Below are 12,706 nucleotides of genomic sequence, written 5' to 3'. Positions count from 1 at the left end.
CTGAGGTATCTTTTGTGATAAGACTCTGACTGACTTACCAAGGAGGCAAATGGTGAGTGTCACCGTGTGGCAATCAGCATCACCTTGTGAACATTTGAAAGCATTTCCTTCAGAGCTGTTTGCCTCAGGAAGAGAGCGCTCAGGAGTGTTTACTGGTGGAAGATCTGGCCTGTGACCAAATAACTCCAGCTTGGTATGGGAGACTGGGGAATGATACCATCGTATCCTGTGGAAAAACAGGACGCAGGTGGGCACCTCCCTGCTCCTTCTTGCCCAGAGGATGGGAAGCTGAGATCCCAAAGTCAGAGTCTGCCACTTCAAAGAGAGCTGACTCGACCACTTTGGTCATCATAAATAAGTTCATACTGCTGTTGGAAGTTGTCGTCAACTGAAGCAGTCGTCTACCGAACAACAAGCCCTGACGACTTAGCACCACTGTAGATCAACGTCTGTGCTACAAACAATGCTAGAGCCATGGTGGTGACTATCTCTCTTGCTTTCTACAAAGACTCCTTGCTTTTATCTCTTTTCTATCGCCCACCTTCCCTTCCCCATCTCCCTAAGCAACTAGGATTTGTAATAAACTGGTTTGGCTAACATTTGACCCGTTGCGTCTTAATCTCGCTGTCGGTTTTTTCTCTGTAGAAGAGCTTTCCTTGTAACTGAACAGAAAGCAAAAGCAACTGGAAAACATTATCTCAGGTGATGTACAGCCACTTCCTTCCCCTCCTCTCTGACATGCATTCTTTCCCTTCCTGTGTCTTCTTTTAGTCCTTTCTAACACACTCAATCATTCTTATTGCCCACTTCTTCCTACTGTCCGGGATATTTACATCTGCCCCTGTATTTCCATGTTCTTTTCTGTGAATTCATTTCTCTCCTCCATTAAAACAAGGAAGCACAGCAAGAGTTATGTGTTACATAACTTCTTGCCTGTATGTGGAAAATTGGCAGCCTGGTCTGCAACAAATTGGGTTTTGTTCCAGCAGTAGCTCTTGAGTGTAGAAGAGGCAGAGCATGAGGAGGAAGACTGTAGAAGATGGAGTTTAGGAGAAGTAGTAGTTTGATGTTGTGTGCTATAGGAAAGGATCTTCTGTGACATTTCATACACTAGTGAGTTGTGCAAGAGTTAGATTCTATGGCATAGAGAGAGGCTTCATGGTTTTGTAGGAAAGAATGGAGGAACTACTGTGGAGCCTATCTGATCTCCCCATCCACAGCTCAGCAAATAGATGAGCATCCAGAATAACCTTGGTTGTAATGTGCACTGTAAGCTGGTTCCAGAACAATAGTAACCTTGGAGGCTTATAAAAAAGCTAGAGGAGCTGCTGTAAAAAAAAAAAAAAAAAAAAAAAAAAAAAAAAAAGTCAGTGGTTCTTCCTCTGCTTCATTCAAAAGAAAAAAATTGTGAACTCCTTTTCCCAAGCTATAGTTGGGGAAAAAAGTTACAGTTAAAAAATATATAATAAAATATCAGACTTATTTATACAGAAGTTTATGGTTATTTTGCTATAGAATCATTTTTCTTAGTGATAGGGGAAATTTATTTAGCCGTTATCAGTAATAGTGCTTCTTAGAAGACTTGATATTTTTAGAGACATTTTAATCTCTTTCTATATCCCAGAAAGCAAACAGTATCATGAATTTCTTGAAGTATTAGCAAGATTTAGTTTAAAAAAGCACAACCAAGCCATATAAACAGGTAAGTCTTTCAGTAATGGTTCAACTGTTACGGAGCTATAAAGTAATGTTAATACTTTTCTGTCAAAGAGCTTTTTGTCTTATACTAGGATTATACATGTTTCCATGTCTCATGCAGGATTAAAATTTGTCAATTTTTTTTCTCTGAAATAACTTGCACTTTACCTAGTCAGGTAAAGATTGCATCTCCCCAGTAACAGTGTCCTGGAGGACATCTCCAAGCTAACTGAAGATGTTGAAGTGTATCAATTGTTGAGACAGTTTCTTCAGGCATGAGTTCTATTGTCTTCCTCTCAGTGCATTTGCTTATACTGCAGGATGGCTATGCATGCCTTACCATATCAAGAAGAGATGATGTTGTTAATCAGCTGACTTCAAAGGCAGAAGTTGCAGTGAAAATTGTTGCAACCAGGCATGGACTCAGATGTGCACAATTCAAATCGTTTATTACAAGTTCTCACAACACTTATATACATTCACAAACTTCTATTCTCAGCTCTCCCATCCACCTTTACAACTTTCCACATCTACAGTTACATGTCAGCACGGTATTCCACAAACACTTCTTAACTGTGCATACAGGCACTTGTCCAATCAGAGCCATGGGACATTCTTTTTGTTTTTCTCCTCTTCTGGAGATGTCCTTGGTTCTCAGCCTTGCTTCTCATGCTGCTGTCTCGCTCCAATTTATAGGAGGGAGAGGAAGTTCTTTTAATATATGGATACATGACGGTGAGATTAAGATACAACAGGTCAAATGTTAGCCCGACCAGTTTATTACAAATCCTAGTTGCATAGGGAGACGGGCAAGGGAAGGCAGGCGACAGAAAAGAGATAAAAGCAAGAAGTCTTTGTAGAAAGCAAGAGTGATTGTCACCACCATGGGTCCAGCTTTGCTCATGGTTCAGATGTTGATGTTCAGTAGTGATGGGTCGTCAGGGCTTGTTGTTCGGTAGACGACTGCTTTGGTTGATAACTGCTTCAGATGATGACCACTTCCAACAGCAGTATGAACTTATTTATGTGTCCATAGTGGTTGAGTCAGCTCTCTTTGGAGTGGCAGATTCTGGCTTTGGGATCTCACCAGAAACTCCTTTGTTCCCATTCTCTGGGCCTTGCCAGCAGGTAAGAGGGAGCAGGGAGGTGCCCACCTGCGTCCTGTTTTTCCACAGGATACGATGGTATCATTCCCCAGTCTCCCATACCAAGCTGGAGTTATTTGGTCACAGGCCAGATCTTCCACCAGTAAACACTCCTGAGCGCTCTCTTCCTGAGGCAAACAGCTCTGAAGGAAATGCTTTCAAATGTTCACAAGGTGATGCTGATTGCCACACGGTGACACTCACCATTTGCCTCCTTGGTAAGTCAGTCAGAGTCTTATCAAAAAAGATACCTCAGAAAGCAAGCTTTGAGCCAAAAAAAAAGAAGGGTTCAAACAGCTGCTTATCCTACTCTGCAGCTTCCGGTCTGAATAGTCTTTCTTGTATTCCTCCAATTCTCCCTTTTTTGTTTATTACCAAACTATTACCATACTATAAAATAATAGCGCTTAATCATATTTACAACATAGTTGTCATAACTTAATCAAGGCCTCGATTGATAACACACTAATAATAAGAAAAGTCTCTATTAACCTGAACAAGTACTTGATCTGTTGCTTTCTTAATCATGGCTCTTACACAGCATACAATGAAAGGAATACAGATTAAATGGCACACAATCAAGAGACACATTAGCACTAAGTTAACTAGTTTCTGAACGCCGGGGTCCAGACCTTGAAACCACCCATCAAACCACTCCCATGAAGTTCCCTCATGTAACTTATGCACACCCTCCTGCAGTTGCTGAATGCTCTGATGGATGGAGGTGGAGTGATCCGATAAATTCATACAGCACGTTCCTTCAATGTCCTCACAGCCATGTCTATGTGCAAGAAGTAGAAAGTCAATAGCAGCTCTGTGCTGCAATGTAGCGTGACGAACTGAGTCAACATCCTGTAACAGTCCTGAAAGTGCTTGTGAGGTTGCGTTAGTCTGCTTGCTAAGCCAGCATCCCAGCTTATTCAAGCTAATTAGTGCCTTACTAGCCGATAACCCCGGAGTAAAGAGTGACGAAAACACAATTGCTTCCCTGTTCCAAAACTTAATCTCGTCTTTGCAATTTTTATCAAAAGCATGAATGCTTCTTTGGATCCTATTATGATTGTGATGTTTTGCAACGATCATAGTCAGATTTGGCATCAATAAAGTCAACCTACCCAAAGAGCAAGGCCCTCCTTTAATATATGGTGGAATGGCCGGCCACGCACGATCTCCACATATTAAGAATACCCCTCGGGGTAGTTGAAGGGGTAAGTTACTTGATTTTGAAATATTTAAAGATGTGTAATTACACCAGGCTGACGCGTTTCTATATGCCAGCATTGTAGCATTGACTGACCATGAAAGAAATTGATCGTTACCAGAATAATTGAAAAACACACACCAATCCATTTTTACTGATCCCAAAAGTTCTAACTCCTGTGGGGGTAGTGGCATTGGAGGCAAGTGAGGTACCCATTGGTCCCACATATCCACCGTCCAGTTCCCTCCCCAGACCTTCTCCTCCTGCACCACTGAAGAAGCGCTAGTGGTGTGAGCCAGTTGTTCCCACTTCCCTTGATCAAGGGGGAGCCCTACCAGACACGTAGTAAATGGGGAGTCAGAGGACGACATTGACAGGCAGAGAGTGTTCTGTCCAATGGCCCTGGCAAGCGTCACCCACACATTAGTCTTAGGCTGTGAAGGTACCCATGCAGCATTCATGATGATGGCACGGCAGATGAAGGTGATGCCGACAAATAAGGCCGCACTGCCCTTGCTGGAACCCATCGCGGTTCTGCACCTGTGGAAACACAAGCATAACCTCTCCACCAAGTTATCAGTGGGAATGGGCCTTCCCAATGACCCGATTCCAGATTTTTCATTAGAACAGTAGCTTTCCCATGAATATTTGCTCTTTCCTCAGAAACTGAAGCAAAATGACGGGCTATTGGTGGTCCTCCATCATTACACCATTGATTTAAGAAGTTCAATACATACGTAGCTATAGCAAGCCTTTCTGCTGAGGGTGCCTTCTCCATTCCCCTTTTTTGTTTAAGTAGCATAGCTTTAAGTGTGCTATGGGTCTGCTCAACTATGGCTTATCGTGTGGGTGAGTGTGGTATGCCTGTGAGATGTTTAACTCCCCATGATTGCAGAAGCTCTAATACTTCCCGAGATATATATCTTGGTCCATTATCTGTTTTAATAGTCTTTGGTACCCCAAGAGTTGCAAAGGCCAAAAGAAAATGCTTGCAAATATCGTGGGCCTTTTCTCCAGTATGTGCTGTTGTTGCTATGGCCCCAGAAAAGGTATCCACGGAGACGTGGACAAATTTAAGTCTTGCAAAGTCAGGGATGTGTGTGACATCCATCTGCCATAACTTCAGAGCTGTTAGGTCTCGGGGATTAACCCTGTAAGACAGAGAAGGTATCAACTGTTGGCAGTCAGGGCACGCTGTAATAATCTGCCCTGCCTGAGACAAGTTAAGCCTATAAGACTTTTGTAGTGCCTTGGCATTCTGGTGAAAAAAGGCGTGTGACAACTGGGCCTGTTCAAATGAATTGGGAAGAACAGTTACACCGGCTAATTGATCCGCGTATCTGTTTCCCTCTACTAAAGGCTCAGGCAAAGTGGTATGTGATCGGATGCGTTATAAAATATGGATTCCGTCGTGAATTAACTAAAGACAGAAGAGTATACAGAAGCCTGAGTAGCTGTTCGTTAGAAATGTCCTTTAGATACGAGCCTTCTATTCTAGTCAGTATTCCTGTAGCATAAGCTGAATCAGTAACGATGTTAATTGGGCTGGACCACTTCTGAAACACTCTTAGTACTGCAGCTAGTTCTGCAATTTATGGGGAGTCCGTTATTGTTTGAATATCTGATTCCCATTGGCCAGGTGTGCCCTGCCATACGATTACCGACCGACCTGTTTCCCCAGACCCATCTGTGAATACAGTCAATGCATCTAAGGGTACCGAGGAACGTGTAGGCACCTCCTGTACATTACAATGCATCTGTAGCAACTTGCGCCCCGGTGGGTGTACTGATGTCACCCCGGTGAATCCCTCCATTGCTACCTGAAAAGGCAATGAACTTTGAGACAACCATTGCAACATGTTTGTAGACATGGGTAATGTAACCACCGAAGGTTCAAACCCGCTCAGCTACAACAACCTTTGTCTTCCTCACATAATAAGAGCAGAAAACATCTCAACTTTCATAGTGATTGTTTTGGGAAACTGATGAGGTAAAAAGATCCATTCCAGTATTAAAAGAGGGTCATCCAAGGTATTATCCCACTGAAAGAGGAGAGCATAAGGCTGAAAATGTGGATTGAGTACTATTAAGGGAAATGGAAGGGAAGGGTCGTATTGCTGAGCTTGCCTCTCAGACACAGTTGTGGTAACCTCCTGCAAAGCTTGCTGAGCTGCAGGTGTCAGTGATCTTTTGGAATTCAAAGCCGACTGCAGCTGATGGACCATTTCAAGGTCTCCACTTAATTCTGCCTCTTTGCGGATCGCTCGCCACGTACCGGGAGGGGGGGGGAGAGTGGCCGAAGTAGGGAGGGGGGGGGGGGGGGGGGGAGGAGGAGTGGATAAAAAATAAAACTCATGATTGAGGTGAAAACAGCTTGCTGTGTAAAGCAGAGGCACTGCGTGTGCAAGCAGAGCAAAATGAGGAATTCGTTTGCTGTGTCCTATCAGCAGGCAGATGTTCCAGGAAATCAGGGGACATAATGGTTTCCAGGGAAGGCAAATGCCATCGCTCCTGATGACTGCCCTTCCTCCTTCTTTCCCCCCAGTCCTATCACTGAGTAGTATGATGCAGTATGGTTTGGGATGTCCCTTTGGCCATCCCGGGTCAAGCAGTGCCAGTCCTGTCACCCCAAGCTCCCCGTGCAGCCCCAGCCCATCGCCGGCAGTGGGATATGTCCCTGGCTCTGGGTAAGCACTGCTCAGCAGCAACTACTGATTTGTTACCACCACTCTTGTTATCAAAAATAGGGGCATACGAATCATTGCAGGGAAGTGCTGTGCATTGCAGATGTGCAGTTAGAAGTTAATCTGGGCTAGTTGGTGCAGTTGGATGCAGCTGGCCCTACAGGGTTTGAGAAGCAAGGACCCTACAGNGGAGGAGGACGGCAGCGCTACAGCGAGCGACGGAGGCGGGGCGGAGGGCGGCAGCGACGCCATTAGCATCGGGGGGGCACCGGAAGGAGGGAGAGGCAGGGCAGGGCAGGCGGTGGTGGAGAGGGGGAGGGTAGGAGCTTTTCTCTGGGTTTTCTGGGCCGTCTCGAGTGCTTGCAGCCGCGCCTAACGCCGGAGGCACTGCAGACCCTGCCGAACCCGCACGTTCCTTTAAAGTCTCAAAGACAGTTCTCCACGGCCTTTAAAGGTCCTTTGCCGCATTATCTGTGCGGGTAGCAGCATCCCAAAGCTTCACCCCCGCTCGGTCCGTTATATCCGTGTTGTAGATGGAGACGCTAGTCACTCCATCTACATGGTGAGAAAGCCAAACAAGAAGGCTTTTCAAATGGAAAGAGTCTATTTTTACATGATGCTTCTGTAGAAGTCCCTCCATCTCCTGGTAAACTACTGTCTGCTCCTTGGACATTTCACCGCCCATAGTTCCCCACTGCTCACCTCTATCCAGCAGAGACGATAATGCCGTAGAGTTGATCCTGCTTCCTTTCAGCAGCCTTCTAAGCCGATTGAGGTCCCTGTTCGAGTGCCATTTGTTGCAATCGGGCATGGACTCAGATGTGCATGACCTAAATCGTTTATTACAAGTTCTCACAACACTTATATACATTCACAAACTTCTATTCTCAGCTCTCCCATCCACCTTTACAACTTTCCCATCTACAGTTACATGTCAGCACGGTATTCCACAAACACTTCTTAACTGTGCATACAGGCACTTGTCCAATCAGAGCCATGAGACATTCTTTTTGTTTTTCTCCTTCTCTGGAGATGTCCTTGGTTCTCAGCCTTGCTTCTCATGCTGCCTGTCCTGCTCTGCAGCTTCTGCTCTGAGTAGACTTTCTTGTATTCCCACAGAAAATGTTAAATATTTTCTATTGTGTTATGGCTTGGAAAGACGAATACATTTTTGCTGCCTTGTGTAATAAGGATAGGCAGCTGCTTGTTTTGTTTTGTTTTTTTTTTTTTTCTGAGATTCACATTGACTGCAGTCTGTTAGCTAGCTGTATTTCATTAACTTTTATAAACCTCTTGCCTTCAATAACAGCAAATGAAACTCTGGCACAGTGTCTCCCTCTAGGCCACAGACAACTCCAAGTTCCAATAATTCAGTGTTGGAGTTGAATAAAAGACAAATTATTCTGTCGTGTGTCAGTAGCTACAATACATCAACCAGTAATACAAGGTACTTACTGTGCAAGAAGCGGGGATATTTTCAATTACTGTCAGCTACTTCATTATCTCAGATGCAGAAGTGTGTGATGCTGTGCAGCTCGTTGTGTTTTATACAGCGCTGCTTCCTGTTGTGCTCCAAACTGTGGGTTTCCTGTACCCAGGCATGTGGAACAGAAAAAAAAACTTGAGCTTTTAGTGGTTTTTGATGTTAGCTTTAGAAAGTTCGTGGAATCATAGATTCGTAGAATCATAGAATCATAGAATCATAGAATCATAGAATCATAGAATGGCCTGGGTTGAAAAGGACCTCAGAGATCATCGAATTTCAACCCCCCTGCTGAGTGCAGGGTCGCCAGTTCAACGTGTGCTAAGAGTAACTCTGTTTTGTTTTTTTTTTAAGTTATGCAAGAGGTTAAAAAAAAAATACATGTGCACATGCATGCCTTCTGGATGGCATGTGTTTGTGTGCAGTAGAGCTGAATCTGAGTGAAGCAGTAGCACAAGTGATGTAAGGCTTTTGCTTTCTTATGATCAGACTTCATATGATCGTGCTGAAAGCAAAACGTGTATGACCTTTCCAGTCAGTTGGATATAGTAGCACACTGGTATTCATTCCAGTGATGGCTCACTGGTATCTGTTAGTAAATGTATCCCAATCTATTTGATGATATGGTATTAACTACTTCTGCATCCTAATGCATTTGTGATGCTTCTGGCAATGTAATGCCTCACGTATATGATTTAGAGATTTTTATTATCTTGTATAATATGCAAAACTAGCCTGAACAAGCAGCTGTTGCCTTGGTGAGCTCCGGGAACTCCCAACTGAAAGGACTCCTTGGAATTCTTCTCTCAGAAGTCTTTGGATGAGAGCACCCTTTCAACAGTTCTCAGGGGAGCAGGCTGAAAATCCCCTTTCACTGAAAGTTCCAGGTCACTTGGTATATGCGAATCTAGGGGAAAATTGTGATGGTCTATCTCCTCACTTTTTGGACTACAAGCATTGCTTCTCGCCTGCCAAAAATGAAAGTCTGCATTGCATGTATGTGTGATACTGATGTCAGTCGATTTGTAAATAAGGATCCACTCAAAATTCTTGAGTAAGGGAAAGGCTTACTTTTTTGGCCTTTTCTCTTTTTGCTCTGTGAGGTCCTTGGTTTCTCAGTTCGACAATTGAAAACATCTTGTTTGGTGTAAGTGCTGCCCTCATGCATGTGAGACAGGAGCAGAGAGGTCAGTTCAGAAAAAGCTGCAGATACTAGTAGCTAGAAATTACCTGACTTAATGCTGTCAGTCCATTCACAGAATGATAGAAATCACTGTTGGGACTTACTGCACAGTTGGTTATCACAAGGGGACAAATATTTCATTTTTGCTAAGAAACATATACATGCATACAACATGCTGTTTTGGCACTATCACATTAATTCTTGCTGTAAACTTAGATATGTATGTCTTTGCATTGTAATGAATTATGAACTATACTGTACCTATTATTACAAAAACACTTCTGGTAAAGTTTGTCTCAGCAAATTAACTTAAACATGAAAGGCAAGTGATTCCCCTGTCCTCTATTATTTATTACCTCAAAAATCAAATATTCTCCTTCAGTTTATGTAAACAGACTTTGCCATTAAATAAACATCGTTAAATGTTGGTTAAATTGCAGAAATAGATATAGTAGATTCAAATTTTATAGAAATAGATATAGTAGATTCAAATTTTCTATTCCTGGCATACATTTCAGAACTATAATCATTGTATCCAGTTTCCCCGATCCTATGCTTTGTATGAATAAATACTTCAGTTCCTTATGATCATTTTTCAGGATTTACTTCAGATTACCTTAAAGTTACTGTTTTAGTTCTGAAGTCATTATGCGAATGGACCCTTCACATTATATTCCTTGCTTTAAATGACCAGTCAAACAACAAATCACTCGAGTCACGTACTCGGTGTGTTTAAGAACTCCATGAAAGGAAGATAGTTTCATATTGCTCTTCTGCAGGGAACTGAAAATGATCTTCACTTATTGTTGGTCTTTGTTTTATGCTTTGTAAATGAGAGAAGAAATACCAAGACTGGAAAGAAAGAAGTTATATAAAGAATATTTTTGCAGTTGAAAACCAGCATATCTAGTTTGTAGCCCAAACCCTTTAGATTTATTAAAATATTATGGCACAAAATAAGACGGACAAGCAATTGTACCCAAGGAACAGGAGTATGGAATGGAAAATGTGATCAGAGAAGCAAACAAAAACAAAACGAAAAAAAATTCATTCTGTATGATCATTATGGGAGATTTTACAACTGGCATTGTAAACTATCCTTTTTGTTCAGATAGTAGAAGGCTCTGTTCTTGACACCACTGAGAAGAAGCATGGAAGGAGGTAGGACTTTGCTTCTTATTTGCTAGTTGGTATTTGATGCTGGTGGTAGTGATGAATAATCCAAGGCTGTCATTAAAGAAGCTGGGACAGCTTCTCTGCTGTGCTGAGTTACCACTTTTTCAGTAGAGAAAGGGGGACCAGCAGGGTATGACTCTTAGCTGTGTCTGTCTTGCTCCCTAATTGTTTAAACTTGTACAGTAACCTCAGCATGTACCAAGTTTCAGGAGCCACAATTAGTTTTTTTTTTTTTTTTACCAGACCCACACTTAGCACAGATTGCTTTCTCTTCCTTTTCTTTTTTTCCGCTTGTTAGAGCAGGATGCTTGCTGTTTGCTGCCGTACTGAGAGTTTGTACTGACAAGAAAGGAAACAAATAGGTACCCACTGTTTTCAAAAGTCTTACGTGATTTTTTTTTTCAGGCTCTGAATGTCTGAGCAAGAACTAAAGTAATTTGTGTTTCTATATGGTGAGATGCAAGGAAACTCAGGGGCTCAATTCAGAAGTCATTTTGATTCTGTTATTATAAAAATTAAGCGAAGATCCTCTTGAAGTTCTTGGAGCACACTGCAGAACACCTTTTTCAAAATATTTTCTTGTACCGTTAGACTGCTTGTGCAGAAAACCCCACAAATTCAATGTTGAGTTTGGAGCATGTCCAAAGAAGAGCAACAAAGCTGTGAAGAGTCGAGCACAAGTCTTATGAGGAGCATTTGAGGCACCTGGAGTTGTTTACTCTGGAAAATAGGAGACTCAGGGGAGACTGCATCACTCTCTACAACACCCTGAGATGAGGTTGTGGTGAGGTGCGGGTTGGCCTCTTCTTCCAGATAATAGTGATAGGATGAGAAGGAATGGCATCAAGTTGCACCAGGGGAGGTTCAGATGGGATATTAGGAAAAATTTCTTCTCAGAAGTATCTGTGAGATGTTGGAACAGGCTGCCCAGGGAGGTGATAGACTCCAGGGATGGAGAGTTGTCCAAGGGTAGGTGAGTGACATGGTCTAAAGCAGTCATATGCATAGGTTGATAGTTGGACTAGGTGAACTTAGTGGTATGTCCAACCTTAACGATTCTACGATCCTTCTTTACAAAGGAACAACTGCACCTGAGAATAATCCCCCCTTTCTTTTTCCCCAGAAAATTATTGACAAGTTGTCCTGTCTCCAGGTACTCTTTCCTGAGTAAACTCACCTGGAAGCACAATGATGGTGTGGTCTGTTGTATCCAGAGCTGACAGATTTCCTATTTCCAAAGATAACTGAGAACTATTAATCAGGCTAATGCAAGCTTTTCTGTACTTTCTATTCCCTACTGTTCTTAGTCCAAGTATCTTGGATTTCCCTGTGGTATGAAGGTTATTGCATAATGTGCCCTGTAGGCCAGTTCTCTGGGGGATGACCACATCTCTGTTTAGCAATTAACTTCTCTTTAGCCGGAGAACTTGACATAAGTGTAGAATCTACTTAATTTGAACACTTGAGTTAGTATCACATGTTTCTCTTTTTAATGGCAATTGCATAGTATAAGGCAGGATTTGATTAACGAGAAGATAGCTATTGCTAAAAAAAAAAAAAAAAAACCACTGAGATCCTTTATGTCTCCCAGGTGTAACACAAGGAAGTCATGACAGCAGATCTGGCAGGACATGCTTCATTCATCTCTTCATTCATCTGAACAAATTTATGGCATTCATTGATTATGGCAGCTCATTAATCATGTACAACATTAAAAAAATAATATATATATTACTTTTTGAATAGTTGCATTTGTTTTTCCTTAGCTAACGCTGAGTGATAGCTAACTTCTCCATAAGTAACTCTCATTTTACTTCAGTTTTTTTTCCTGTCAGTAAAATTTTAAGACAGATATTTTAGAAAAAGTAATGTGTAAGTAAAGATTATTGAACATGAAATTTGCAATCAAATTTTACATAGAAATATTTATTCCTTTAAAATAAAGTTACTTAAAGGTTATGTTTCTGTAATTTTCTGCTTTGCTTTTACATCCAGGGAGAGATCATAGAATAAAAATGAAAAATGAAATGTAGTTTAGAAGATGAGAGAGAATGAGGAAAATACAACGTCCATGATTCGTTTTGAATCATGTTCAGGTATACTGCTATTGAAGATTGAAAGGCTTCTTGAATTATC

The 12,706-nt window shown here is 42.0% G+C and overlaps 1 protein-coding gene across 1 annotated transcript; it reads right to left on the bottom strand.

Annotated features, from left to right (window-relative positions):
- On the bottom strand, nt 2,893–8,281 carry LOC110398677. Its single transcript, XM_021396558.1, has 3 exons — nt 8,184–8,281; nt 7,431–7,558; nt 2,893–4,584 (listed from the first exon to the last, which is right to left on the bottom strand). The coding sequence occupies exon 3, from the start codon at nt 4,569–4,571 to the stop codon at nt 3,309–3,311; it is 1,263 nt and encodes a 420-aa protein (XP_021252233.1). The 5' UTR covers nt 4,572–4,584; nt 7,431–7,558; nt 8,184–8,281; the 3' UTR covers nt 2,893–3,308.

Source organism: Numida meleagris, chromosome 4 (assembly GCF_002078875.1).
Source record: "Numida meleagris isolate 19003 breed g44 Domestic line chromosome 4, NumMel1.0, whole genome shotgun sequence".
NCBI classification, from domain to species: Eukaryota; Metazoa; Chordata; class Aves; order Galliformes; family Numididae; genus Numida; species Numida meleagris.
Note: the sequence above shows the minus strand (reverse complement) of the source record. Positions and strands in the feature narration are given on the sequence as shown.